Source organism: Oncorhynchus mykiss, chromosome 3, assembly GCF_057628025.1.
Source record: "Oncorhynchus mykiss isolate SJ-2025 chromosome 3, ASM5762802v1, whole genome shotgun sequence".
Lineage (NCBI taxonomy): Eukaryota > Metazoa > Chordata > Actinopteri > Salmoniformes > Salmonidae > Oncorhynchus > Oncorhynchus mykiss.
The window spans coordinates 1840001-1866500 of NC_143024.1; the positions used below are offsets into that span (position 1 = coordinate 1840001).

Consider the following 26500-nt stretch of genomic DNA (forward strand, 5'->3'; position numbering starts at 1 on the left):
TGTGACTGTAGACGGGCAGGGTGTGACTGTAGACGGGCAGGGTGTGACTGTAGACGGGCAGGGTGTGACTGTAGACGGGCAGGGTGTGACTGTAGACGGGCAGGGTGTGACTGTAGACGGGCAGGGTGTGACTGTAGACGGGCAGGGTGTGACTGTAGACGGGCAGGGTGTGACTGTAGACGGGCAGGGTGTGACTGTAGACGGGCAGGGTGTGACTGTAGACGGGCAGGGTGTGACTGTAGACGGGCAGGGTGTGACTGTAGACGGGCAGGGTGTGACTGTAGACGGGCAGGGTGTGACTGTAGACGGGCAGGGTGTGACTGTAGACGGGCAGGGTGTGACTGTAGACGGGCAGGGTGTGACTGTAGACGGGCAGGGTGTGACTGTAGACGGGCAGGGTGTGACTGTAGACGGGCAGGGTGTGACTGTAGACGGGCAGGGTGTGACTGTAGACGGGCAGGGTGTGACTGTAGACGGGCAGGGTGTGACTGTAGACGGGCAGGGTGTGACTGTAGACGGGCAGGGTGTGACTGTAGACGGGCAGGGTGTGACTGTAGACGGGCAGGGTGTGACTGTAGACGGGCAGGGTGTGACTGTAGACGGGCAGGGTGTGACTGTAGACGGGCAGGGTGTGACTGTAGACGGGCAGGGTGTGACTGTAGACGGGCAGGGTGTGACTGTAGACGGGCAGGGTGTGACTGTAGACGGGCAGGGTGTGACTGTAGACGGGCAGGGTGTGACTGTAGACGGGCAGGGTGTGACTGTAGACGGGCAGGATGTGACTGTAGACGGGCAGGATGTGACTGTAGACGGGCAGGATGTGACTGTAGACGGGCAGGATGTGACTGTAGACGGGCAGGATGTGACTGTAGACGGGCAGGATGTGACTGTAGACGGGCAGGATGTGACTGTAGACGGGCAGGATGTGACTGTAGACGGGCAGGATGTGACTGTAGACGGGCAGGATGTGACTGTAGACGGGCAGGATGTGACTGTAGACGGGCAGGATGTGACTGTAGACGGGCAGGATGTGACTGTAGACGGGCAGGATGTGACTGTAGACGGGCAGGATGTGACTGTAGACGGGCAGGATGTGACTGTAGACGGGCAGGATGTGACTGTAGACGGGCAGGATGTGACTGTAGACGGGCAGGATGTGACTGTAGACGGGCAGGATGTGACTGTAGACGGGCAGGATGTGACTGTAGACGGGCAGGATGTGACTGTAGACGGGCAGGATGTGACTGTAGACGGGCAGGATGTGACTGTAGACGGGCAGGATGTGACTGTAGACGGGCAGGATGTGACTGTAGACGGGCAGGATGTGACTGTAGACGGGCAGGATGTGACTGTAGACGGGCAGGATGTGACTGTAGACGGGCAGGATGTGACTGTAGACGGGCAGGATGTGACTGTAGACGGGCAGGATGTGACTGTAGACGGGCAGGATGTGACTGTAGACGGGCAGGATGTGACTGTAGACGGGCAGGATGTGACTGTAGACGGGCAGGATGTGACTGTAGACGGGCAGGATGTGACTGTAGACGGGCAGGATGTGACTGTAGACGGGCAGGATGTGACTGTAGACGGGCAGGATGTGACTGTAGACGGGCAGGATGTGATTGTAGACAGGCAGGATGTGACTGTAGACAGGCAGGATGTGACTGTAGACAGGCAGGATGTGACTGTAGACAGGCAGGATGTGACTGTAGACAGGCAGGATGTGACTGTAGACAGGCAGGATGTGACTGTAGACAGGCAGGATGTGACTGTAGACAGGATGTGACTGTAGACAGGATGTGACTGTAGACAGGCAGGATGTGACTGTAGACAGGATGTGACTGTAGACAGACAGGATGTGACTGAAGACAGGCAGGATGTGACTGTAGACAGGCAGGATGTGACTGTAGACAGGCAGGATGTGACTGTAGACAGGATGTGACTGTAGACAGGATGTGACTGTAGACAGGCAGGATGTGATTGTAGACAGGCAGGATGTGACTGTAGACAGGCAGGATGTGACTGTAGACAGGCAGGATGTGACTGTAGACAGGCAGGATGTGACTGTAGACAGGATGTGACTGTAGACAGGATGTGACTGTAGGCAGGATGTGACTGTAGGCAGGATGTGACTGTAGACAGGATGTGACTGTAGACAGGATGTGACTGTAGACAGGATGTGACTGTAGACAGGCAGGATGTGACTGTAGACAGGCAGGATGTGACTGTAGACAGGCAGGATGTGACTGTAGACAGGCAGGATGTGACTGTAGACAGGCAGGATGTGACTGTGGACAGGCAGGATGTGACTGTAGACGGGCAGGATGTGACTGTGGACAGACAGGATGTGACTGTAGACAGGCAGGATGTGACTGTAGACAGACAGGATGTGACTGTAGACAGACAGGATGTGACTGTAGACAGGCAGGATGTGACTGTAGACAGGCAGGATGTGACTGTAGACAGACAGGATGTGACTGTAGACAGACAGGATGTGACTGTAGACAGGCAGGATGTGACTGTAGACAGGCAGGATGTGACTGTGGACAGACAGGATGTGACTGTAGACAGGCAGGATGTGACTGTAGACAGACAGGATGTGACTGTAGACAGGCAGGCTGTGACTGTAGACAGGCAGGTTGTGACTGTAGACAGGGTGGATGTGACTGTAGACGGGCAGGATGTGACTGTAGACAGGCAGGATGTGACTGTGGACAGGCAGGATGTGACTGTAGACAGGCAGGATGTGACTGTAGACAGGCAGGATGTGACTGTAGACAGGCAGGATGTGATTGTAGACAGGCAGGATGTGATTGTAGACAGGCAGGATATGATTGTAGACAGACACACTGAATGGTTCTCAGACAGGCAGGATGTGACTGTGGACAGGCAGGATGTGATTGTAGACAGGCAGGATGTGACTGTAGACAGGCAGGATGTGACTGTAGACAGGCAGGATGTGACTGTAGACAGGCAGGATGTGACTGTAGACAGGCAGGATGTGACTGTAGACAGGCAGGATGTGACTGTAGACAGGCAGGATGTGACTGTGGACAGACAGGATGTGACTGTAGACAGGCAGGATGTGACTGTAGACAGACAGGATGTGACTGTAGACAGGCAGGATGTGACTGTAGACAGACAGGATGTGACTGTAGACAGACAGGATGTGACTGTAGACAGGCAGGCTGTGACTGTAGACGGGCAGGATGTGACTGTAGACGGGCAGGATGTGACTGTAGACGGGCAGGATGTGACTGTAGACGGGCAGGATGTGACTGTAGACAGGCAGGATGTGACTGTGGACAGGCAGGATGTGACTGTAGACAGGCAGGATGTGACTGTAGACAGGCAGGATGTGACTGTAGACAGGCAGGATGTGATTGTAGACAGGCAGGATGTGATTGTAGACAGGCAGGATATGATTGTAGACAGGCAGGATATGATTGTAGACAGGCAGGATATGATTGTAGACAGGCACACTGAATGGTTCTCAGACAGGCAGGATGTGACTGTGGACAGGCAGGATGTGATTGTAGACAGGCAGGATGTGACTGTAGACGGGCAGGATGTGACTGTGGACGGGCAGGATGTGACTGTGGACGGGCAGGATGTGACTGCGGACGGGCAGGATGTGACTGCGGACGGGCAGGATGCGACTGCGGACGGGCAGGATGCGACTGCGGACGGGCAGGATGCGACTGCGGACGGGCAGGATGCGACTGCGGACGGGCAGGATGCGACTGCGGACGGGCAGGATGCGACTGCGGACGGGCAGGATGCGACTGCGGACGGGCAGGATGCGACTGCGGACGGGCAGGATGCGACTGCGGACGGGCAGGATGCGACTGCGGACGGGCAGGATGCGACTGCAGACAGACTGCATCATTGTTCAATGTGAGGGAGACAGACCTTCCACCGGAGACTCACATTGAAGTGGAGAGTTTCACAGCCCCCGCCTCTCCTCCCACCCCACGGCTGTTTGTTCATTTCTGCCTAGCGTCTCCCATGGCGATGGTGGAGTGTGAGACTGGATGTCTGAGCTCACCTTCCAACCAATCAATGAGCAGAGCAGCAGGGTAACCGTCGTTGCCTGTCTAATACAGCTCCTGAGAGTGGGGGACACCTCACCAGCCTGAGACAGGACTCACTGCAGCTGCAGAGTGGAACAGTGTCCTGCTCCGACTCCGCATAACCAGCACAGGGCCAGCTGCAGAGTGGAACAGTGTCCTGCTCCGACTCCGCATAACCAGCACAGGGCCAGCTGCAGAGTGGAACAGTGTCCTGCTCCGACTCCACATAACCAGCACAGGGCCAGCTGCAGAGTGGAACAGTGTCCTGCTCCGACTCCGCATAACCAGCACAGGGCCAGCTGCAGAGTGGAACAGTGTCCTCCTCCGACTCTGCATAACCAGCACAGGGCCAGCTGCAGAGTGGAACAGTGTCCTGCTCCGACTCCACATAACCAGCACAGGGCCAGCTGCAGAGTGGAACAGTGTCCTGCTCCGACTCCGCCTAACCAGCACAGGGCCAGCTGCAGAGTGGAACAGTGTCCTGCTCCGACTCCGGATGTGGTCAGGGTGATGTGGTCAGGGTGATGTGACATGTGGTCAGGGTGACGTGACATGTGGTCAGGGTGACGTGACATGTGGTCAGGGTGACATGTGGTCAGGGTGACATGTGGTCGGGGTGACGTGGTCAGGGTGACGTGGTCAGGGTGATGTGACATGTGGTCAGGGTGATGTGACATGTGGTCAGGGTGATGTGGTCAGGGTGATGTGGCATGTGGTCAGGGTGATGTGGTCAGGGTGATGTGGCCAGGGTGATGTGGCATGTGGTCAGGGTGATGTGGTCAGGGTGATGTGGCATGTGGTCAGGGTGATGTGACATGTGGTCAGGATGATGTGGTCAGGGAGATGTGACATGTGGTCAGGGTGATGTGGCATGTGGTCAGGGTGATGTGACATGTGGTCAGGTTGATGTGGTCAGGGTGATGTGGCATGTGGTCAGGGTGATGTGGTCAGGGTGATGCGGTCAGGGTGATGCGGTCAGGGTGATGTGGTCAGGGTGATGTGGCATGTGGTCAGGTTGATGCGGTCAGGTTGATGTGGTCAGGGTGATGTGGCATGTGGTCAGGGTGATGTGACATGTGGTCAGGGTGATGTGGTCAGGTTGATGTGGTCAGGTTGATGTGGTCAGGGTGATGTGGCATGTGGTCAGGGTGATGTGGCGTGGTCAGGGTGTGATGTAGTCAGGGTGATGTGGTCAGGGTGATGCGGTCAGGGTGATGCGGTCAGGGTGATGCGGTCAGGGTGATGCGGTCAGGGTGATGCGGTCAGGGTGATGTGGCATGTGGTCAGGTTGATGCGGTCAGGGTGATGTGGCATGTGGTCAGGGTGATGGGTGATGTGGTCAGGGTGATGTGACATGTGGTCAGGGTGATGTGGTCGGGGTGATGTGACATGTGGTCAGGGTGATGTGGTCGGGGTGATGTGACATGTGGTCAGGGTGATGTGGTCGGGGTGATGTGACATGTGGTCAGGTTGATGTGACATGTGGTCAGGGTGATGTGGTCAGGTTGATGTGACATGTGGCCAGGTTGATGTGGTCAGGGTGATGTGACATGTGGTCAGGGTGATGTGGTCAGGGTGATGTGTCATGTGGTCAGGGTGATGTGGTCAGGGTGATGTGGTCAGGGTGATGTGACATGTGGTCAGGTTGATGTGGTCAGGGTGATGTGGTCAGGTTGATGTGGTCAGGTTGATGTGGTCAGGTTGATGTGGTCAGGGTGATGTGACGTGGTCAGGGTGTGATGTGGTCAGGGTGTGATGTAGTCAGGGTGATGCGGTCAGGGTGATGCGGTCAGGGTGATGTGGCATGTGGTCAGGTTGACGTGGTCAGGGTGATGTGACATATGGTCAGGGTGATGTGGTCAGGTTGATGTGACATGTGGTCAGGGTGATGTGGTCAGGGTGATGTGGCATGTGGTCAGGGTGATGTGGTCAGGGTGATGTGGTCAGGTTGATGTGGCATGTGGTCAGGGTGATGTGGTCAGGGTGATGTGGTCAGGTTGATGTGGTCAGGTTGATGTGGTCAGGGTGATGTGACATGTGGTCAGGTTGATGTGGTCAGGTTGATGTGGTCAGGGTGATGTGGCATGTGGTCAGGGTGATGTGGCATGTGGTCGGGGTGATGTGACATGTGGTCAGGGTGATGTGGTCGGGGTGATGTGACATGCGGTCAGGGTGATGTGGTCGGGGTGATGTGACATGTGGTCAGGTTGATGTGGTCAGGGTGATGTGACATGTGGTCAGGGTGATGTGGTCAGGGTTATGTGGTCAGGGTTATGTGGTCAGGTTGATGTGGTCAGGTTGATGTGGTCAGGTTGATGTGACATGTGGTCAGGGTGATGTGATGCGATCGGGGTGATGCGGTCGGGGTGATGCGGTGATGCGGTCGGGGTGATGCGGTGGGGGTGATGCGGTCGGGGTGATGTGGTCGGGGTGATGTTACCGACCTTTAAACCCTCACAACGTGTTGACACCAGCTATAAAACAAGGCTTGTGATAGACAAGGAAGTCTCATGCAGATGAAGATGGCTGACTGTTGTGTTCAGTACAAGCTGAGTCCCGGTACGGGGGCCGGGGTGATGTAACAGCCCAGTCAGCCAAGCAGAGTCCTGGTACTGGGGGGGATGATGTAAAATCCAGGCAGAAGAGAGACTGTTCACACTACATTTCATCTGCCAAAGTAGAGAGAACAAAACAGCACTCAAAATGGTAATGAATGTGGAGCTGCTTACAAACAGGGGAACAAGGTAGTGTAGCAGACTGGGCTGAGGGGTAGTCTAGCAGACTGGGCTGTGGGGTAGTCTAGCAGACTGGGCTGTGGGGTAGTCTAGCAGACTGGGCTGTGGGGTAGTCTAGCAGACTGGGCTGTGGGGTAGTCTAGCAGACTGGGCTGTGGGGTAGTCTAGCAGACTGGGTTGAGGGGTAGTCTAGCAGACTGGGCTGAGGGGTAGTCTAGCAGACTGGGCTGAGGGGTAGTCTAGCAGACTGGGCTGAGGGGTAGTCTAGCAGACTGGGCTGTGGGGTAGTCTAGCAGACTGGGCTGTGGGGTAGTCTAGCAGACTGGGCTGTGGGGTAGTCTAGCAGACTGGGCTGTGGGGTAGTCTAGCAGACTGGGCTGTGGGGTAGTCTAGCAGACTGGGCTGTGGGGTAGTCTAGCAGACTGGGCTGAGGGGTAGTCTAGCAGACTGGGCTGAGGGGTAGTCTAGCAGACTGGGCTGAGGGGTAGTCTAGCAGACTGGGCTGTGGGGTAGTCTAGCAGACTGGGCTGTGGGGTAGTCTAGCAGACTGGGCTGTGGGGTAGTCTAGCAGACTGGGCTGAGGGGTAGTCTAGCAGACTGGGCTGAGGGGTAGTCTAGCAGACTGGGCTGAGGGGTAGTCTAGCAGACTGGGCTGAGGGGTAGTCTAGCAGACTGGGCTGAGGGGTAGTCTAGCAGACTGGGCTGAGGGGTATGTCTAGCAGACTGGGCTGAGGGGTAGTCTAGCAGACTGGGCTGAGGGGTAGTCTAGCAGACTGGGCTGAGGGGTAGTCTAGCAGACTGGGCTGTGGGGTGGTCTTGGCCCCAGAGCGGGGGCTGGTCTTGGCCCCAGCTAGCTACAGAGCAGGGGGCTGGCCGAGGCGTCAGCTAGCTACAGAGCAGGGGGCTGGTCGAGGCGTCAGCTAGCTACAGAGCAGGGGGCTGGTCGAGGCGTCAGCTAGCTACAGAGCAGGGGGCTGGTCGAGGCGTCAGCTAGCTACAGAGCAGGGGGCTGGTCGAGGCGTCAGCTAGCTACAGAGCGGGGGCTGGTCGTGGCCCCCAGCTAGCTACAGAGCAGCGGGCTGGTCGAGGCGTCAGCTAGCTACGGAGCGGGGCTGGTCGTGGCCCCCAGCTAGCTACGGAGCGGGGCTGGTCGTGGCCCCCAGCTAGCTACGGAGCGGGGCTGGTCGTGGCCCCCAGCTAGCTACGGAGCGGGGCTGGTCGTGGCCCCCAGCTAGCTACAGAGCAGGGGCTGGTCGTGGCCCCCAGCTAGCTACAGAGCGGGGGGCTGGTTGAGGCGTCAGCTAGCTACAGAGCGGGGGCTGGTCGTGGCCCCCAGCTAGCTACGGAGCGGGGCTGGTCGTGGCCCCCAGCTAGCTACGGAGCGGGGCTGGTCGTGGCCCCCAGCTAGCTACAGAGCGGGGTGGCTGGTCGAGGCGTCAGCTAGCTACAGAGCGGGGGGCTGGTCGAGGCATCAGCTAGCTACAGAGCGGGGCCAGGGAGAAGCAGTCTGAGGTGATCACGACAGCCAAAGGCTAGGAGCTCTGCCTGAACAGTGTTGGACTGAGTTCCCTGTCTGATATCTCATGGAAACAGCCCTATGGGCACAGGTCTAAAGTAGTGCACTATATAGGGAATAGGGTTCCATTTGGGCCTGGTCTAAACTAGTGCACTACATAGGGGATTGGGTGGGTTCTGGTCTATAGTAGTGCACTATATAGGGAATAGGGTGGGTCCTGGTCTAAAGTAGTGCACTATATAGGGAATAGGGTTCCATTGGGTCCTGGTATAAAGTAGTGCACTAAATTGGGAATAGGGTGAGTCCTGGTCTAAAGTAGTGCACTAAATTGGGAAGAGGGTTCTGGGTTCCATTTGGGACACTGCCTGTCCTCTCCCCGTAGAGAGCTCAGCGCTGGTCACGGTGCCGCCTGGCGTGGCAGTAAGTCTGGCTGTTGCATTAAATATCAGCAGCCGTCCAGCTGACTAGACTACAGGAGCAGACTGGTGATTAACTGTACTGTTCACAGCTATAGTCAGAGAGAAGACTGGCGGGATGATTGTTTGAGTCTATTGAACCAAATGTACCAATATGAATGATGTACCAATGACAGGGCTCCTGACTGTGATGGGTCCATAAAGAAAGGAACATTCCCACAACACAACCCTATTTAATAGCTGTGGGCCTCATGTGTGAAGGGAGGTGATGGACACAGCGCGACAAGTTCATGGTTGAATCAGACACGTCACGCAACATCCAGTGTAAGACGTCACATGACAGAGGTACTCAACTCACAAGGTCAATCAATAATAATAAATATTTAGGTTTCATAGAAATGGAATTTATATTTTCAAACTGACGCTACAGACATGGACAATGTGCATTATTATTATTCAATGGAGCGTTGCTATTTGCACGAGATCGCTGAGCTCGCTGGCTGTATATCATCACCCTCCATACTGGCCAATGGCCTGCTACAGTAGTTCCACACAATCCCACAGAGGCTATCCGGTGTATCTGGAACAGTTGTTCAAGTACTATGTGAATTTAACCAGGTTCATGTATTCATTTTTGTATTCGAAAATCATTTTGATGCACTGAGAGAGAAAGAGGCGACGATTCTCAGAACATATGTGGCTCTACAAATGTTTTATTTCCTTTTGGATGCAGAGTCAGTTCTGCTTGATTAAAACGACCTGATCTCCAAAGTCCACGTCTATAGTCTCTATCAACCACACACAACGCAGTTACAGCGGTGCAGTACAGCACCGGTTACAAATCAATCACATCGGGCTAGTAGCAGAATAAATTATTATAAACATATTTACAAACGTCGATTAAATCTGGCCAACCGATAGCGAGGAAGAGAAAAGGCGTCTCCTAATTGACCCTGCAGCTGATCAGATCTAGTGCGCTGATCAGATCTAGTGCATCAGATCTAGTGCACTAGTATCCTTGGAGACGCACTTTCCAACTTTCCAACAGTGGTAAGACCACCCCCATCTAGCTTGCTGGCTAGCTACAGTACATCATTATAAAGGGGCAACTGTTAAACCCTAACAGTAAAAACGGTAGCTACCCGTCCCCAAAGCAACGTAAACTACACATTTTACAGTAAAATACAGCCATCAGTCTCACCTGTAAATGCAGCCAAATAAGTACGCTCGTGCACGGCGACTGTACGCTGCTCTTCACCATCAGAGGAACACAACACACCAAGATGAGAAACTGGAGCTGTAGCGCCCCCTGCTGAGAAGTAGCGGTAGTTGCTCTGAGTACTTTTACATGCGCAGTAATAATTAGTAGTGATGGACCGGTATGACATTTTTTGTCTGATACCATATCCAATATTTAGCTTGCCAAAAAAAAAAAAAAATACTGCAAACCGATATTTAACATTTCTGCGGCCTTCAGCATTCTAGTACAGTTAAATAGTTAACACGGACGCAGTGTTAACTAACGGACCCAGTGTTAATTAAGGCACGGCATCTCAGTGCAAGAGGCGTCACTGCAGTCCCTGGTTCGAATCCAGGCTGTATCACATCTGGCCGTGATTGGGAGTCCCATAGGGCGGCGTACAGTTGGCCCAGCGTCGTCCAAGTTTGGCCGGGGTAGGCCATCATTATAAATAATAATTTGTTCTTAACTGATTTGCCTAGTTACATAAAGGATACACACAGACCAGAAAGTTATTATTTTGTTGCCATTTACGTCCCCAATACAAGTAAAAAATAATCAAAACCTATTTCTTTCAATTGCTAGACATCAGCCGATACCGATGTTGCCATTTTTAGCTAATATCGCCCGATACGTTGACCCATATATCGTACATCCCTCATAATTAGATCCTGAACTGAATATGGCAGGAGGCAGATGATGCAATAGTCATGCATATCTTAAAATCAGCCTAATGTCAAAATCTAAGTATGTTTCAAATACACCGATTAAAACATCTGGATTTCTGAGTAAATCTGTGGAATTATAAGGACATTTAAAACTCAAATGGGCATCCCAGCTGTGTATTTGACCTGCGCATGTGCACCAGCCAGCCAAGTTATTTATTTACTTAACTAGGCAAGTCAGTTAAGAACAAATTCTTATTTACAATGACGGCCTAAACCTGGACGACGCTGGGCCAAATGTGTGCCGCCCTATGGGACTCCCAATCACAGTCAGTTGTGATACAGCCTCGAGTGAAGTCAGTGTATGTGGGTTTAATCACATCGTCCTCTTTAAAGTCTACTCTGGGATAAAAACAAAGTAAGCAAAATACCCGTTCTCTGTGTTCATACCGTCCTTGAATGAGGACTCAACTCTTGCCAGTTCACTTCACCTATGTTGTGGTCCGAGTCCTCGTTGCGTTCACATTGCTATGTTTAGAAAGGAACCAAGATCCTTTTCCAACATTCACTCAATGCACTGTGGGTTTTCCCCCAAGTGCAGGACTAGCCATTCCATCAGACAGCTAGATATAATACCTACTTACATTTCATATATAAACTCAGCAAAAAAAGAAAACAGCCCTTTTTTCAGGACCCTGTCTTTAAAAGATAATCTGTAAAAAATCCAAATAACTTCACAGATCTTCATTGTAAAGGGTTATAACACTATTTCCCATGCTTGTTCAATGAACCATAAACAATTAATGAACATGCACCTGTGGAACGGTCGTTAAGACACTAACAGCTTACAGACGGTAGGCAATTAAGGTCACAGTTATGAAATCTTAGGACACTAAAGAGACCTTTCTACTGACTCTGGAAAACATCAAAAGAAAGATGCCCAGGGCCCCTGCTCATCTGTGTGAACGTGCCTTGGGCATGCTTGGACCTGTTGGATCGGAGGGTGAGGGCTAGGGACATTTCCCCCAGAAATGTCCAGGAACTTGCAGGTGCCTTGGTGGAAGAGCAGGGTAACATCTCACAGCAAGACCTGACACATCCAGTGCAGTTCCTGAGGAGGAGATGCACTGCAGGACTTAATGCAGCTGGTGGCCACACCAGATACTGACTGTTACTTTTGATTTTGACCCCCCATTTGTTCAGGGACACATTATTCCATTTCTGTTAGTCACATGTCTGTGGAACTTGTTCAGTTTATGTCTCAGTTGTTGAATCTTGTTCTGTTCATACAAATAGTTGCTGAAAATAAACGCAGTTGACAGAGAGGACCTTTTTTTTTGCTGAGTTTATAATACCTACTTACATTTTGGAAGCTAATAGAATGCTTTTTAGTTCAAAGAGGAGACAATCACTAATCAGAAGATCCTATTAACATGTAAATAATATTAACAGAATAAATATCAGAATAATAAGTGTATATTTGTAAAGTGTCCACCCGATGTGGGCTACTGGCCCTTTAATAAGATCTGGGACTGATGCCGTACCTCCGTGGTGTGATTCTCACCAAGTATGTCTTCTCACAATGGAGTAAACAGTTTACGAAGCTCTCTCTGCCTTTAGATCACAAATTACAAACATCATCTGAACCAAAAACTACACACATTTTTGAATTTCTGTACATCCTTGACAACCGCTAATCAATATCAACACATCTCTCTATCGCGGTCGTCGGTCTCCAGCGAGGGGTCGCGGCCGTAGTTTAGTGTGCTGCAGTAGTGTGTGGTGGGGGAACCTGGGGAGCTCTGTGTTCACATTGTTCTAAAAAGGGAACCTGAACGCGGAATTCAAGCAAACCAAACTCAGACCCCCTCGAGATGGTCTCAGTTGGGTTCACTCAGAAGCACTTGGTCCTGTAAGTGGCTCTGGATAAGAGTCTGCTAACTGACATGTAGGGACCAATCAGAAGCACTTGGTCCTGTAAGGGACCAATCAGAAGCACTTGGTCCTGTAAGTGGCTCTGGATAAGAGTCTGCTAACTGCCAGACATGTAGGGACCAATCAGAAGCACTTGGTCCTGTAAAGGACCAATCAGAAGCACTTGGTCCTGTAAGTGGCTCTGGATAAGAGTCTGCTAACTGACGGACATGTAGGGACCAATCAGAAGCACTTGGTCCTGTAAGTGGCTCTGGATAAGAGTCTGCTAACTGAAGGACATGTAGGGACCAATCAGAAGCACTTGGTCCTGTAAGGGACCAATCAGAAGCCCTTGGTCCTGTAAGTGGCTCTGGATAAGAGTCTGCTAACTGACATGTAGGGACCAATCAGAAGCACTTGGTCCTGTAAGTGGCTCTGGATAAGAGTCTGCTAACTGAAGGACATGTAGGGACCAATCAGAAGCACTTGGTCCTGTAAGGGACCAATCAGAAGCCCTTGGTCCTGTAAGTGGCTCTGGATAAGAGTCTGCTAACTGACATGTAGGGACCAATCAGAAGCACTTGGTCCTGTAAGGGACTCTGGATAAGAGTCTGCTAACTGACATGTAGGGACCAATCAGAAGCCCTTGGTCCTGTAAGTGGCTCTGGATAAGAGTCTGCTAACTGACATGTAGGGACCAATCAGAAGGAGTCTCTGCATTTTGTTTGAAGTTTTAGCTAAAAGTCTCAGAATACATATACAATAGAAATAGGCATCTCTGTCCAGTTATTTAACATCTACATTGCAAAAACATAAAAAGCGAGCACAATGTTTGACAAATCTTTATTTTATCAAGTTCATTTAAAATCACAATAACATAAAATATAAACCATGTGCTTTTTTTTAAAGCGTGTGCCATTTCTAATAGAAAACCAAAGTAGGGAACAAGTTGATGGTGGAAAACCTCCTCCTGGCCCAGCACTGAGGTTACTCTGAGTTCATCAGTAGGTCAACTGACCAAAACCCCATGTAAACCCTGTCACATGACATCAGCCATGCCAACTCTTCAAGTTGTACTGGGCATCAAATTCAGTCAAATGTTTCTAGTCTGCTAGCTCTACGCAGACCCCCAGAGGATAGGATATAGAGCTGTAGTCTGCTCTATGCAGACCCCCAGAGGATAGGATATAGAGCTGTAGTCTGCTCCATGCAGACCCCCAGAGGATAGGCTATAGAGCTGTAGTCTGCTCTACGCAGACCTCCAGAGGATAGGATATAGAGCTGTAGTCTGCTCTATGCAGACCCCCAGGGATAGGATATAGAGCTGTAGTCTGCTCCATGCAGACCCCCAGAGGATAGGCTATAGAGCTGTAGTCTGCTAGCTCCATGCAGACCCCCAGAGGATAGGATATAGAGCTGTAGTCTGCTAGCTCTATGCAGACCCCCAGAGGATAGGATATAGAGCTGTAGTCTGCTAGCTCTATGCAGACCCCCAGAGGATAGGATATAGAGCTGTAGTCTGCTCCATGCAGACCCCCAGAGGATATAGAGCTGTAGTCTGCTAGCTCTACGCAGACCCCCAGAGGGTAGGATATAGAGTTGTAGTCTGCTCTACACAGACCCCCAGAGGATAGGATATAGAGCTGTAGTCTGATCCATGCAGACCCCCAGAGGATGGGATATATGAATGAGACGTTGGGACGTTGCCATGAGTGGAACCAATGAGACATTGGGACATTGCCAGGAGTGGAACCAATGAGACGTTGGGACGCTGCCAGGAGTGGAACCAATGAGACATTGGGACATTGCCAGGAGTGGAACCAATGAGACATTGGGACATTGCCAGGAGTGGAACCAATGAGACATTGGGACATTGCCAGGAGTGGAACCAATGAGACGTTGGGACGCTGCCAGGAGTGGAACCAATGAGACATTGGGACGCTGCCAGGAGTGGAACCAATGAGACGTTGGAGCGTTGCCAGGAGTGGAACCAATGAGACGTTGGAACGTTTCCAGGAGAGGAACCAATGAGACGTTGGGACGTTGCCAGGAGAGGAACCAATGAGACGTTGGGACGTTGCCAGGCCCGAAGCAGTGCACTATCTAGGGATTAGGGTGCCATATGGGACAAAGGCTTCATAGTTCATTCTTCCATATGACCTTCAGCAGTGCTCCAGTACGGGCCACACTACAGATGCAGTGCTCCAGTACGGGCCACACTACAGATTCAGTGACCCAGCAGTCCTCCCTGACCCAGACCAGCAGTCCTCCCTGACCCAGACCAGCAGTCCTCCCTGACCCAGACCAGCAGTCCTCCCTGACCCAGACCAGCAGTCCTCACTGACCCAGACCAGCAGTCCTCACTGACCCAGACCAGCAGTCCTCACTGACCCAGACCAGCAGTTCTCACTGACCCAGACCAGCAGTTCTCACTGACCCAGACCAGCAGTCCTCACTGACCCAGACCAGCAGTCCTCACTGACCCAGACCAGCAGTTCTCACTGACCCAGACCAGCAGTTCTCACTGACCCAGACCAGCAGTCCTCTTGGCCAGTCAGGGCAGGGCCTCACCAGTCAGCTGGATAGCGATGTTTCCACTGGTATCCGTCTGAACCAACAGCAGGCTGGAGTGGTTGCCAGTTACAACCGGTTTGAACTGGACTGGCAGGTGGATGTAGCGTTGGGATCTGGAGGGCAGGGAGAAACAGGAAGAAATCAAAACATGGACTAAGTATGTACGGATTCGCAGAAACACGGACCGAGAGGCAGACACAACGCGGACCGAGAGGCAGACACAACGCGGACCGAGAGGCAGACACAACGCGGACCGAGAGGCAGACACAACGCGGACCGAGAGGCAGACACAACGCGGACAGAGAGGCAGACACAACGCGGACAGAGAGGCAGACACAACGCGGACAGAGAGGCAGACACAACGCGGACAGAGAGGCAGACACAACGCGGACAGAGAGGCAGACACAACGCGGACAGAGAGGCAGACACAACGCGGACAGAGAGGCAGACACAACGCGGACAGAGAGGCAGACACAACGCGGACAGAGAGGCAGACACAACGCGGACAGAGAGGCAGACACAACGCGGACAGAGAGGCAGACACAACGCGGACAGAGAGGCAGACACAACGCGGACAGAGAGGCAGACACAACGCGGACAGAGAGGCAGACACAACGCGGACAGAGAGGCAGACAACGCGGACAGAGAGGCAGACAACGCGGACAGAGAGGCAGACAACGCGGACAGAGAGGCAGACACAACGCGGACAGAGAGGCAGACACAACGCGGACAGAGAGGCAGACAACGCGGACAGAGAGGCAGACAACGCGGACAGAGAGGCAGAGACAACGCGGACAGAGAGGCAGAGACAACGCGGACAGAGAGGCAGAGACAACGCGGACAGAGAGGCAGACAACGCGGACAGAGAGGCAGACAACGCGGACAGAGAGGCAGACAACGCGGACAGAGAGGCAGACAACTTCGGACTGAGAGGCAGACAACGCGGACTGAGAGGCAGACAACGCGGACTGAGAGGCAGACAACGCGGACTGAGGGGCAGACAACGCGGACTGAGGGGCAGACAACGCGGACTGAGAGGCAGACAACGCGGACTGAGAGGCAGACAACGCGGACTGAGAGGCAGACAACGCGGACTGAGAGGCAGACAACGCGGACTGAGAGGCAGACAACGCGGACTGAGAGGCAGACAACGCGGACTGAGAGGCAGACAACGCGGACTGAGAGGCAGACAACGCGGACTGAGAGGCAGACAACGCGGACTGAGAGGCAGACAACGCGGACTGAGAGGCAGACAACGCGGACTGAGAGGCAGACAACGCGGACTGAGAGGCAGACAACGCGGACTGAGAGGCAGACAACGCGGACTGAGAGGCAGACAACGCGGACTGAGAGGCAGACAACGCGGACTGAGAGGCAGACAACACGGACTGAGAGGCAGACAACACGGACTGAGAGGCAGACAACACGGACTGAGAGGCAGACAACACGGACTGAGAGGCAGACAACACGGACTGAGAGGCAGACAACACGGACTGAGAGGCAGACAACACGGACTGAGAGGCAGACAACACGGACTGAGAGGCAGACTTTGAGCTTGTTGTTAGAATAGAACAGTGTCACCTGACAGATGCAGTACAGGAAGCACCAAATCTCACATTGAAGAAAATACTGTGATAGAAATGTAGTAACAAACGTTAATTCCACATGGCGATGACGTGTGAATGACAACGCTATGCACCATGGGAGGAGTCCGGACATGCAGCAAGGTGCCATTCGCCACACAGCACCACCACACCTACTTCAGTAGATAACACAGTGGCCTGCTGTCCAGACGCTCTCAGACCCAGAGCCTGACCAACACAGTGACCTGCTGTCCAGACGCTCTCAGACCCAGAGCCTGACCAACACAGTGACCTGCTGTCCAGACGCTCTCAGACCCAGAGCCTGACCAACACAGTGACCTGCTGTCCAGACGCTCTCAGACCCAGAGCCTGACCAACACAGTGACCTGCTGTCCAGACGCTCTCAGACCCAGACCAACACAGTGGCCTGCTGTCCAGACGCTCTCAGACCCAGAGCCTGACCAACACAGTGACCTGCTGTCCAGACGCTCTCAGACCCAGAGCCTGACCAACACAGTGACCTGCTGTCCAGACGCTCTCAGACCCAGACCAACACAGTGACCTGCTGTCCAGACGCTCTCAGGCCCAGAGCCTGACCAACACAGTGGCCTGCTGTCCAGACGCTCTCAGGCCCAGAGCCTGACCAACACAGTGACCTGCTGTCCAGACGCTCTCAGGCCCAGAGCCTGACCAACACAGTGACCTGCTGTCCAGACGCTCTCAGACCCAGAGCCTGACCAACACAGTGACCTGCTGTCCAGACGCTCTCAGACCCAGACCAACACAGTGACCTGCTGTCCAGACGCTCTCAGGCCCAGAGCCTGACCAACACAGTGGCCTGCTGTCCAGACGCTCTCAGGCCCAGAGCCTGACCAACACAGTGACCTGCTGTCCAGACGCTCTCAGGCCCAGAGCCTGACCAACACAGTGGCCTGCTGTCCAGACGCTCTCAGGCCCAGAGCCTGACCAACACAGTGACCTGCTGTCCAGACGCTCTCAGGCCCAGAGCCTGACCAACAGTGACCTGCTGTCCAGACGCTCTCAGGCCCAGAGCCTGACCAACACAGTGACCTGCTGTCCAGACGCTCTCAGGCCCAGAGCCTGACCAACACAGTGACCTGCTGTCCAGACGCTCTCAGGCCCAGAGCCTGACCAACAGTGACCTGCTGTCCAGACGCTCTCAGGCCCAGAGCCTGACCAACACAGTGACCTGCTGTCCAGACGCTCTCAGGCCCAGAGCCTGACCAACACAGTGGCCTGCTGTCCAGACGCTCTCAGACCCAGAGCCTGACCAACACAGTGACCTGCTGTCCAGATGCTCTCAGGCCCAGAGCCTGACCAACACAGTGACCTGCTGTCCAGACACTCTCAGGCCCAGAGCCTGACCAACACAGTGACCTGCTGTCCAGACGCTCTCAGGCCCAGAGCCTGGCCAACACAGTGACCTGCTGTCCAGACACTCTCGGGCCCAGAGCCTGACCAACACAGTGACCTGCTGTCCAGACACTCTCGGGCCCAGAGCCTGACCAACACAGTGACCTGCTGTCCAGACGATCTCAGGCCCAGAGCCTGACCAACACAGTGACCTGCTGTCCAGACACTCTCAGACCCAGACCAACACAGTGACCTGCTGTCCAGACGCTCTCAGGCCCAGAGCCTGGCCAACACAGTGACCTGCTGTCCAGACACTCTCGGGCCCAGAGCCTGACCAACACAGTGACCTGCTGTCCAGACACTCTCAGACCCAGACCAACACAGTGACCTGCTGTCCAGACGCTCTCAGGCCCAGAGCCTGGCCAACACAGTGACCTGCTGTCCAGACGCTCTCAGACCCAGAGCCTGACCAACACAGTGACCTGCTGTCCAGACACTCTCAGGCCCATAGCCTGACCAACACAGTGACCTGCTGTCCAGACGCTCTCAGGCCCAGAGCCTGACCAACACAGTGACCTGCTGTCCAGACGCTCTCAGACGAACCCCTCTGAGTTTCCACAGCATTAGGAGCAGGAAGTCACACTCAGGTTACACACACAGCATCAATCACAGCCTTTCAGTACATCATAGCCTGGTTGTGCCGTCTTGGTCAACTTCTATGGTCATGGTCTAGCTCTGTGGCCAGGCTAACCAGGACACTGATTACAGAAGAGGAATGACAGTCACCAAGCGGCGTGGACTCACCTTAGGGAATATTTGGAATGCTTGATGTGGAAGGGCTCTTTAGGGGTTAGGAACATCAGCTGCAACATCAGACAAGCTCAACATCAAATCCATGCAATGCAAAGCATTCTGGGTAGTTATCACATCCATCACAGTTCATGCAATTATTCTGTGTGTGTGTGTTGCTCACCGCATGCGTTTCCAAGGAGTTGTTTCTCATGTTGACCTTCAGTGTGCTGGTCTCCCCTACCCTGGTAGGGGGGAATGAGTAGTGGTCCTGGGGGGCGTATACCCCCCTACACAGAGCCTCCTCCTGACTGGAACACACAACATCATCCACACATTTAACATCGACCTGAACCTTCCTCCTCCCTGGGGCTCTGAGCTTCCTGACCATCTACCTGAACCTTCCTCCTCCACGGGGCTCTGAGCTTCCTGAACATCTACCTGAACCTTCCTCCACCCTGGGGCTCTGAGCTTCCTGAACCTTCCTCCTCCACGGGGCTCTGAGCTTCCTGAACATCTACCTGAACCTTCCTCCACCCTGTGGCTCTGAGCTTCCTGAACCTTCCTCCTCCATGGGGCTCTGAGCTTCCTGAACCTTCCTCCTCCATGGGGCTCTTAGCTTCCTGAACATCTACCTGAACCTTCCTCCTCCATGGGGCTCTGAGCTTCCTGACCATCTACCTGAACCTTCCTCCTCCATGGGGCTCTGAGCTTCCTGAACATCTACCTGAACCTTCCTCCTCCATGGGGCTCTGAGCTTCCTGAACATCGACCTGAACCTTCCTCCTCCATGGGGCTCTGAGCTTCCTGAACATCTACCTGAACCTTCCTCCTCCATGGGGCTCTGAGCTTCCTGAACATCTACCTGAACCTTCCGCCATGGGGCTCGGAGCTTCGTGACCAGTTATCCTTCAGATCAAATCAAGAGCTATATCTGAACGTTAACCAGCTAGTTAGCCAGCAGACCAACTAACTAGCTGGTTAACTAGCTGACTAACTAGTGCTCCCTGTTTTGTGAGTCATCCTCCACTGTGCTCTGGACTGTGGAGGATCGACCTTGTTTTTCTAGTCATCACTAGTGAGAGATGACTACCAGTCCTTACCCAGTCATCACTAGTGAGAGATGACTACCAGTCCTTACCCAGTCATCACTAGTGAGACCTGACTGCCAGTCCTTACCCAGTCATCACTAGTGAAACCTGACTGCCAGTCCTTACCCAGTCATCACTAGTGAAACCTGACTGCCAGTCCTTACCCAGTCATCACTAGTGAAACCTGACTGCCAGTCCTTACCCAGTCATCACTAGTGAGACCTGACTGCCAGTCCTTACCCAGTCATTACTAGTGAAACCTGACTGCCAGTCCTTACCCAGTCATCACTAGTGAGACCTGACTGCCAGTCCTTACCCAGTCATGCCCCCATCAGCAACCGGGTCAGGTCTTCTCCTGGTCTTAAAGGCTTCAGTCTTCACCAGAGAACAGTCTGCTTCCTGAGGAGCCACCGCTGGACCAACCTTCACACCCTGAAACACATCATCATCATGGCCATCGCCACCCTCACCCTCCACCTCACCCTCCACCCTCCACCGGTAAAGCAGAAGGGTCGTATTCATTAGGGGACACCATATCCAAAAGGGTAGTAAAATGATGTCCTATAACAGTCTCCTGGCAGTATAATGATGTCCTATAACAGTCTCCTGGCAGTATAATGATGTCCTGTAACAGTCTCCTGGCAGTATAATGATGTCCTATAACAGTCTCCTGGCAGTATAATGATGTCCTATAACAGTCTCCTGGCAGTATAATGATGTCCTATAACAGTCTCCTGGCAGTATAATGATGTCCTATAACAGTCTCCTGGCAGTATAATGATGTCCTATAACAGTCTCCTGGCAGTATAATGATGTCCTATAACAGTCTCCTGGCAGTATAATGATGTCCTATAACAGTCTCCTGGCAGTATAATGATGTCCTATAACAGTCTCCTGGCAGTATAATGATGTCCTATAACAGTCTCCTGGCAGTATAATGATGTCCTATAACAGTCTCCTGGCAATATAATGATGTCCTATAACAGTCTCCTGGCAGTATAATGATGTCCTATAACAGTCTCCTGGCAGTATAATGATGTCCTATAACAGTCTCCTGGCAGTATAATGATGTCCTATAACAGTCTCCTGGCAGTATAATGGTGTCCTATAACAGTCTCCTGGCAGTATAATGGTGTCCTATAACAGTCTCCTGGCAGTATAATGATGTCCTATAACAGTCTCCTGGCAGTATAATGATGTCCTATAACAGTCTCCTGGCAGTATAATGATGTCCTATAACAGTCTCCTGGCAGTATAATGATGTCCTATAACAGTCTCCTGGCAGTATAATGATGTCCTATATCAGTCTCCTGGCAGTATAATGATGTCCTATAACAGTCTCCTGGCAATATAATGATGTCCTATAACAGTCTCCTGGCAGTATAATGATGTCCTATAACAGTCTCCTGGCAGTATAATGATGTCCTATAACAGTCTCCTGGCAGTATAATGATGTCCTGTAACAGTCTCCTGGTAGTATAATGATGTCCTATAACAGTCTCCTGGCAGTATAATGATGTCCTATAACAGTCTCCTGGCAGTATAATGATGTCCTATAACAGTCTCCTGGCAGTATAATGATGTCCTATAACAGTCTCCTGGCAGTATAATGATGTCCTATAACAGTCTCCTGGCAGTATAATGATGTCCTATAACAGTCTCCTGGCAGTATAATGATGTCCTATATCAGTCTCCTGGCAGTATAATGATGTCCTATAACAGTCTCCTGGCAGTATAATGATGTCCTATAACAGTCTCCTGGCAGTATAATGATGTCCTATAACAGTCTCCTGGCAGTATAATGATGTCCTATAACAGTCTCCTGGCAGTATAATGATGTCCTATATCAGTCTCCTGGCAGTATAATGATGTCCTATAACAGTCTCCTGGCAGTATAATGATGTCCTATAACAGTCTCCTGGCAGTATAATGATGTCCTATAACAGTCTCCTGGCAGTATAATGATGTCCTATATCAGTCTCCTGGCAGTATAATGATGTCCTATAACAGTCTCCTGGCAGTATAATGATGTCCTATAACAGTCTCCTGGCAGTATAATGATGTCCTATAACAGTCTCCTGGCAGTATAATGATGTCCTATAACAGTCTCCTGGCAGTATAATGATGTCCTATATCAGTCTCCTGGCAGTATAATGATGTCCTATAACAGTCTCCTGGCAGTATAATGATGTCCTATAACAGTCTCCTGGCAGTATAATGATGTCCTGTAACAGTCTCCTGGTAGTATAATGATGTCTTATAACAGTCTCCTGGCAGTATAATGATGTCCTATAACAGTCTCCTGGCAGTATAATGATGTCCTGTAACAGTCTCCTGGTAGTATAATGATGTACTATAACAGTCTCCTGGCAGTATAATGGTGTCCTGTAACAGTCTCCTGGCAGTATAATGATGTCCTGTAACAGTCTCCTGGCAGTATAATGATGTCCCATAACAGTCTACCCACAGTGCCACAGAGCTGGAAGCGTATCCTGGTCTTGTGCTGAGGCTCAGCCACAGGGTGACACTCCAGGTCCCAGAACTGAGCATAGTCCCCTCGGTCCCTCGGCAGGAAGGTGATGGGCACCTGGAGGAGAGGAGGAGACACCAACAGGAGGAGATCAACAACACCATCATGGTCAAAGCCCTACAGGACATCCTATTGACCAAAGACACATTGTTCTGAGACCAGGTGTGTGACTGGGTAAAGCTGGGTGGTCAGTAACCCTAATAAAGATATGTTCTGGGACCAGGGGTGTGACTGGGTAAAGCTGGGTGGTCAGTAACCCTAATAAAGATATGTTCTGGGACCAGGGGTGTGACTGGGTAAAGCTGGGTGGTCAGTAACCCTAATAAAGATATGTTCTGGGACCAGGGGTGTGACTGGGTAAAGCTGGGTGGTCAGTAACCCCCCTAATAAAGATATGTTCTGGGGACCAGGGGTGTGACTGGGTAAAGCTGGGTGGTCAGTAACCCCCCCTAATAAAGATATGTTCTGGGGACCAGGGGTGTGACTGGGTAAAGCTGGGTGGTCAGTAACCCTAATAAAGATATGTTCTGGGACCAGGGGTGTGACTGGGTAAAGCTGGGTGGTCAGTAACCCTAATAAAGATATGTTCTGGGGACCAGGGGTGTGACTGGGTAAAGCTGGGTGGTCAGTAACCCTAATAAAGATATGTTCTGGGGACCAGGGGTGTGACTGGGTAAAGCTGGGTGGTCAGTAACCCCCCCTAATAAAGATATGTTCTGGGGACCAGGGGTGTGACTGGGTAAAGCTGGGTGGTCAGTAACCCCCCTAATAAAGATATGTTCTGGGACCAGGGGTGTGACTGGGTAAAGCTGGGTGGTCAGTAACCCTAATAAAGATATGTTCTGGGACCAGGGGTGTGACTGGGTAAAGCTGGGTGGTCAGTAACCCCCCTAATAAAGATATGTTCTGGGACCAGGGGTGTGACTGGGTAAAGCTGGGTGGTCAGTAACCCTAATAAAGATATGTTCTGGGACCAGGGGTGTGACTGGGTAAAGCTGGGTGGTCAGTAACCCCCCTAATAAAGATATGTTCTGGGGACCAGGGGTGTGACTGGGTAAAGCTGGGTGGTCAGTAACCCCCCTAATAAAGATATGTTCTGGGGACCAGGGGTGTGACTGGGTAAAGCTGGGTGGTCAGTAACCCCCCTAATAAAGATATGTTCTGGGGACCAGGGGTGTGACTGGGTAAAGCTGGGTGGTCAGTAACCCTAATAAAGATATGTTCTGGGACCAGGGGTGTGACTGGGTAAAGCTGGGTGGTCAGTAACCCCCCCTAATAAAGATATGTTCTGGGGACCAGGGGTGTGACTGGGTAAAGCTGGGTGGTCAGTAACCCTAATAAAGATATGTTCTGGGGACCAGGGGTGTGACTGGGTAAAGCTGGGTGGTCAGTAACCCCCCTAATAAAGATATGTTCTGGGACCAGGGGTGTGACTGGGTAAAGCTGGGTGGTCAGTAACCCCCCTAATAAAGATATGTTCTGGGGACCAGGGGTGTGACTGGGTAAAGCTGGGTGGTCAGTAACCCCCCCTAATAAAGATATGTTCTGGGACCAGGGGTGTGACTGGGTAAAGCTGGGTGGTCAGTAACCCTAATAAAGATATGTTCTGGGGACCAGGGGTGTGACTGGGTAAAGCTGGGTGGTCAGTAACCCCCCTAATAAAGATATGTTCTGGGACCAGGGGTGTGACTGGGTAAAGCTGGGTGGTCAGTAACCCCCCTAATAAAGATATGTTCTGGGGACCAGGGGTGTGACTGGGTAAAGCTGGGTGGTCAGTAACCCCCCTAATAAAGATATGTTCTGGGACCAGGGGTGTGACTGGGTAAAGCTGGGTGGTCAGTAACCCCCCTAATAAAGATATGTTCTGGGACCAGGGGTGTGACTGGGTAAAGCTGGGTGGTCAGTAACCCTAATAAAGATATGTTCTGGGACCAGGGGTGTGACTGGGTAAAGCTGGGTGGTCAGTAACCCTAATAAAGATATGTTCTGGGACCAGGGGTGTGACTGGGTAAAGCTGGGTGGTCAGTAACCCTAATAAAGATATGTTCTGGGGACCAGGGGTGTGACTGGGTAAAGCTGGGTGGTCAGTAACCCTAATAAAGATATGTTCTGGGACCAGGGGTGTGACTGGGTAAAGCTGGGTGGTCAGTAACCCTAATAAAGATATGTTCTGGGGACCAGGGGTGTGACTGGGTAAAGCTGGGTGGTCAGTAACCCCCCTAATAAAGATATGTTCTGGGGACCAGGGGTGTGACTGGGTAAAGCTGGGTGGTCAGTAACCCCCCTAATAAAGATATGTTCTGGGACCAGGGGTGTGACTGGGTAAAGCTGGGTGGTCAGTAACCCTAATAAAGATATGTTCTGGGACCAGGGGTGTGACTGGGTAAAGCTGGGTGGTCAGTAACCCTAATAAAGATATGTTCTGGGACCAGGAGTGTGACTGGGTAAAGCTGGGTGGTCAGTAACCCTAATAAAGATATGTTCTGGGACCAGGGGTGTGACTGGGTAAAGCTGGGTGGTCAGTAACCCCCCCTTATAAAGATATGTTCTGGGGACCAGGGGTGTGACTGGGTAAAGCTGGGTGGTCAGTAACCCCCCCTAATAAAGATATGTTCTGGGGACCAGGGGTGTGACTGGGTAAAGCTGGGTGGTCAGTAACCCCCCTAATAAAGATATGCTCTGGGACCAGGGGTGTGACTGGGTAAAGCTGGGTGGTCAGTAACCCCCCTAATAAAGATATGTTCTGGGACCAGGGGTGTGACTGGGTAAAGCTGGGTGGTCAGTAACCCTAATAAAGATATGTTCTGGGACCAGGGGTGTGACTGGGTAAAGCTGGGTGGTCAGTAACCCCCCCTAATAAAGATATGTTCTGGGACCAGGGGTGTGACTGGGTAAAGCTGGGTGGTCAGTAACCCCCCTAATAAAGATATGTTCTGGGGACCAGGGGTGTGACTGGGTAAAGCTGGGTGGTCAGTAACCCTAATAAAGATATGTTCTGGGGACCAGGGGTGTGACTGGGTAAAGCTGGGTGGTCAGTAACCCTAATAAAGATATGTTCTGGGGACCAGGGGTGTGACTGGGTAAAGCTGGGTGGTCAGTAACCCTAATAAAGATATGTTCTGGGGACCAGGGGTGTGACTGGGTAAAGCTGGGCGGTCAGTAACCCTAATAAAGATATGTTCTGGGACCAGGGGTGTGACTGGGTAAAGCTGGGCGGTCAGTAACCCTAATAAAGATATGTTCTGGGACCAGGGGTGTGACTGGGTAAAACTGGGTGGTCAGTAACCCTAATAAAGATATGTTCTGGGACCAGGGGTGTGACTGGGTAAAACTGGGTGGTCAGTAACCCTAATAAAGATATGTTCTGGGGACCAGGGGTGTGACTGGGTAAAGCTGGGTGGTCAGTAACCCTAATAAAGATATGTTCTGGGGACCAGGGGTGTGACTGGGTAAAGCTGGGTGGTCAGTAACCCTAATAAAGATATGTTCTGGGGACCAGGGGTGCGACTGGGTAAAGCTGGGTGGTCAGTAACCCTAATAAAGATATGTTCTGGGTGCCAGGGGTGTGACTGGGTAAAGCTGGGTGGTCAGTAACCCTAATAAAGATATGTTCTGGGGACCAGGGGTGCGACTGGGTAAAGCTGGGTGGTCAGTAACACCCCTAATAAAGATATGTTCTGGGGACCAGGGGTGTGACTGGGTAAAGCTGGGTGGTCAGTAACCCCCTCTAATAAAGATATGTTCTGGGACCAGGGGTGTGACTGGGTAAAGCTGGGTGGTCAGTAACCCTAATAAAGATATGTTCTGGGGACCAGGGGTGCGACTGGGTAAAGCTGGGTGGTCAGTAAGCCTAATAAAGATATGTTCTGGGGACCAGGGGTGTGACTGGGTAAAGCTGGGTGGTCAGTAACCCTAATAAAGATATGTTCTGGGGACCAGGGGTGTGACTGGGTAAAGCTGGGTGGTCAGTAACCCTAATAAAGATATGTTCTGGGGACCA

The 26500-nt window shown here is 52.1% G+C and overlaps 1 protein-coding gene across 10 annotated transcripts in view; it reads right to left on the minus strand.

The window, feature by feature from the left end:
- Window positions 1-13388: 13388 nt before the first annotated feature.
- Window positions 13389-26500, minus strand: part of LOC110511365 (centrosomal protein of 192 kDa) — an 88388-nt gene continuing 75276 nt past the window's right edge. For 8 of the 10 annotated variants that reach the window (XM_090219259.1, XM_090219249.1, XM_090219261.1 and 5 more), the window contains 5 exons: window positions 22438-22557; window positions 20287-20402; window positions 19064-19190; window positions 18895-18953; window positions 13389-15246 (listed from right to left, as the gene is read on the minus strand). In XM_090219259.1, coding sequence (XP_090075385.1) covers window positions 15114-15246; window positions 18895-18953; window positions 19064-19190; window positions 20287-20402; window positions 22438-22557 — 555 coding nt within the window. In that variant the 3' untranslated portion in view covers window positions 13389-15113. The remainder of the gene's footprint in view (window positions 15247-18894; window positions 18954-19063; window positions 19191-20286; window positions 20403-22437; window positions 22558-26500) is intronic. The other 2 variants (XR_016491536.1, XM_090219263.1) reach the window with 2 other exon arrangements.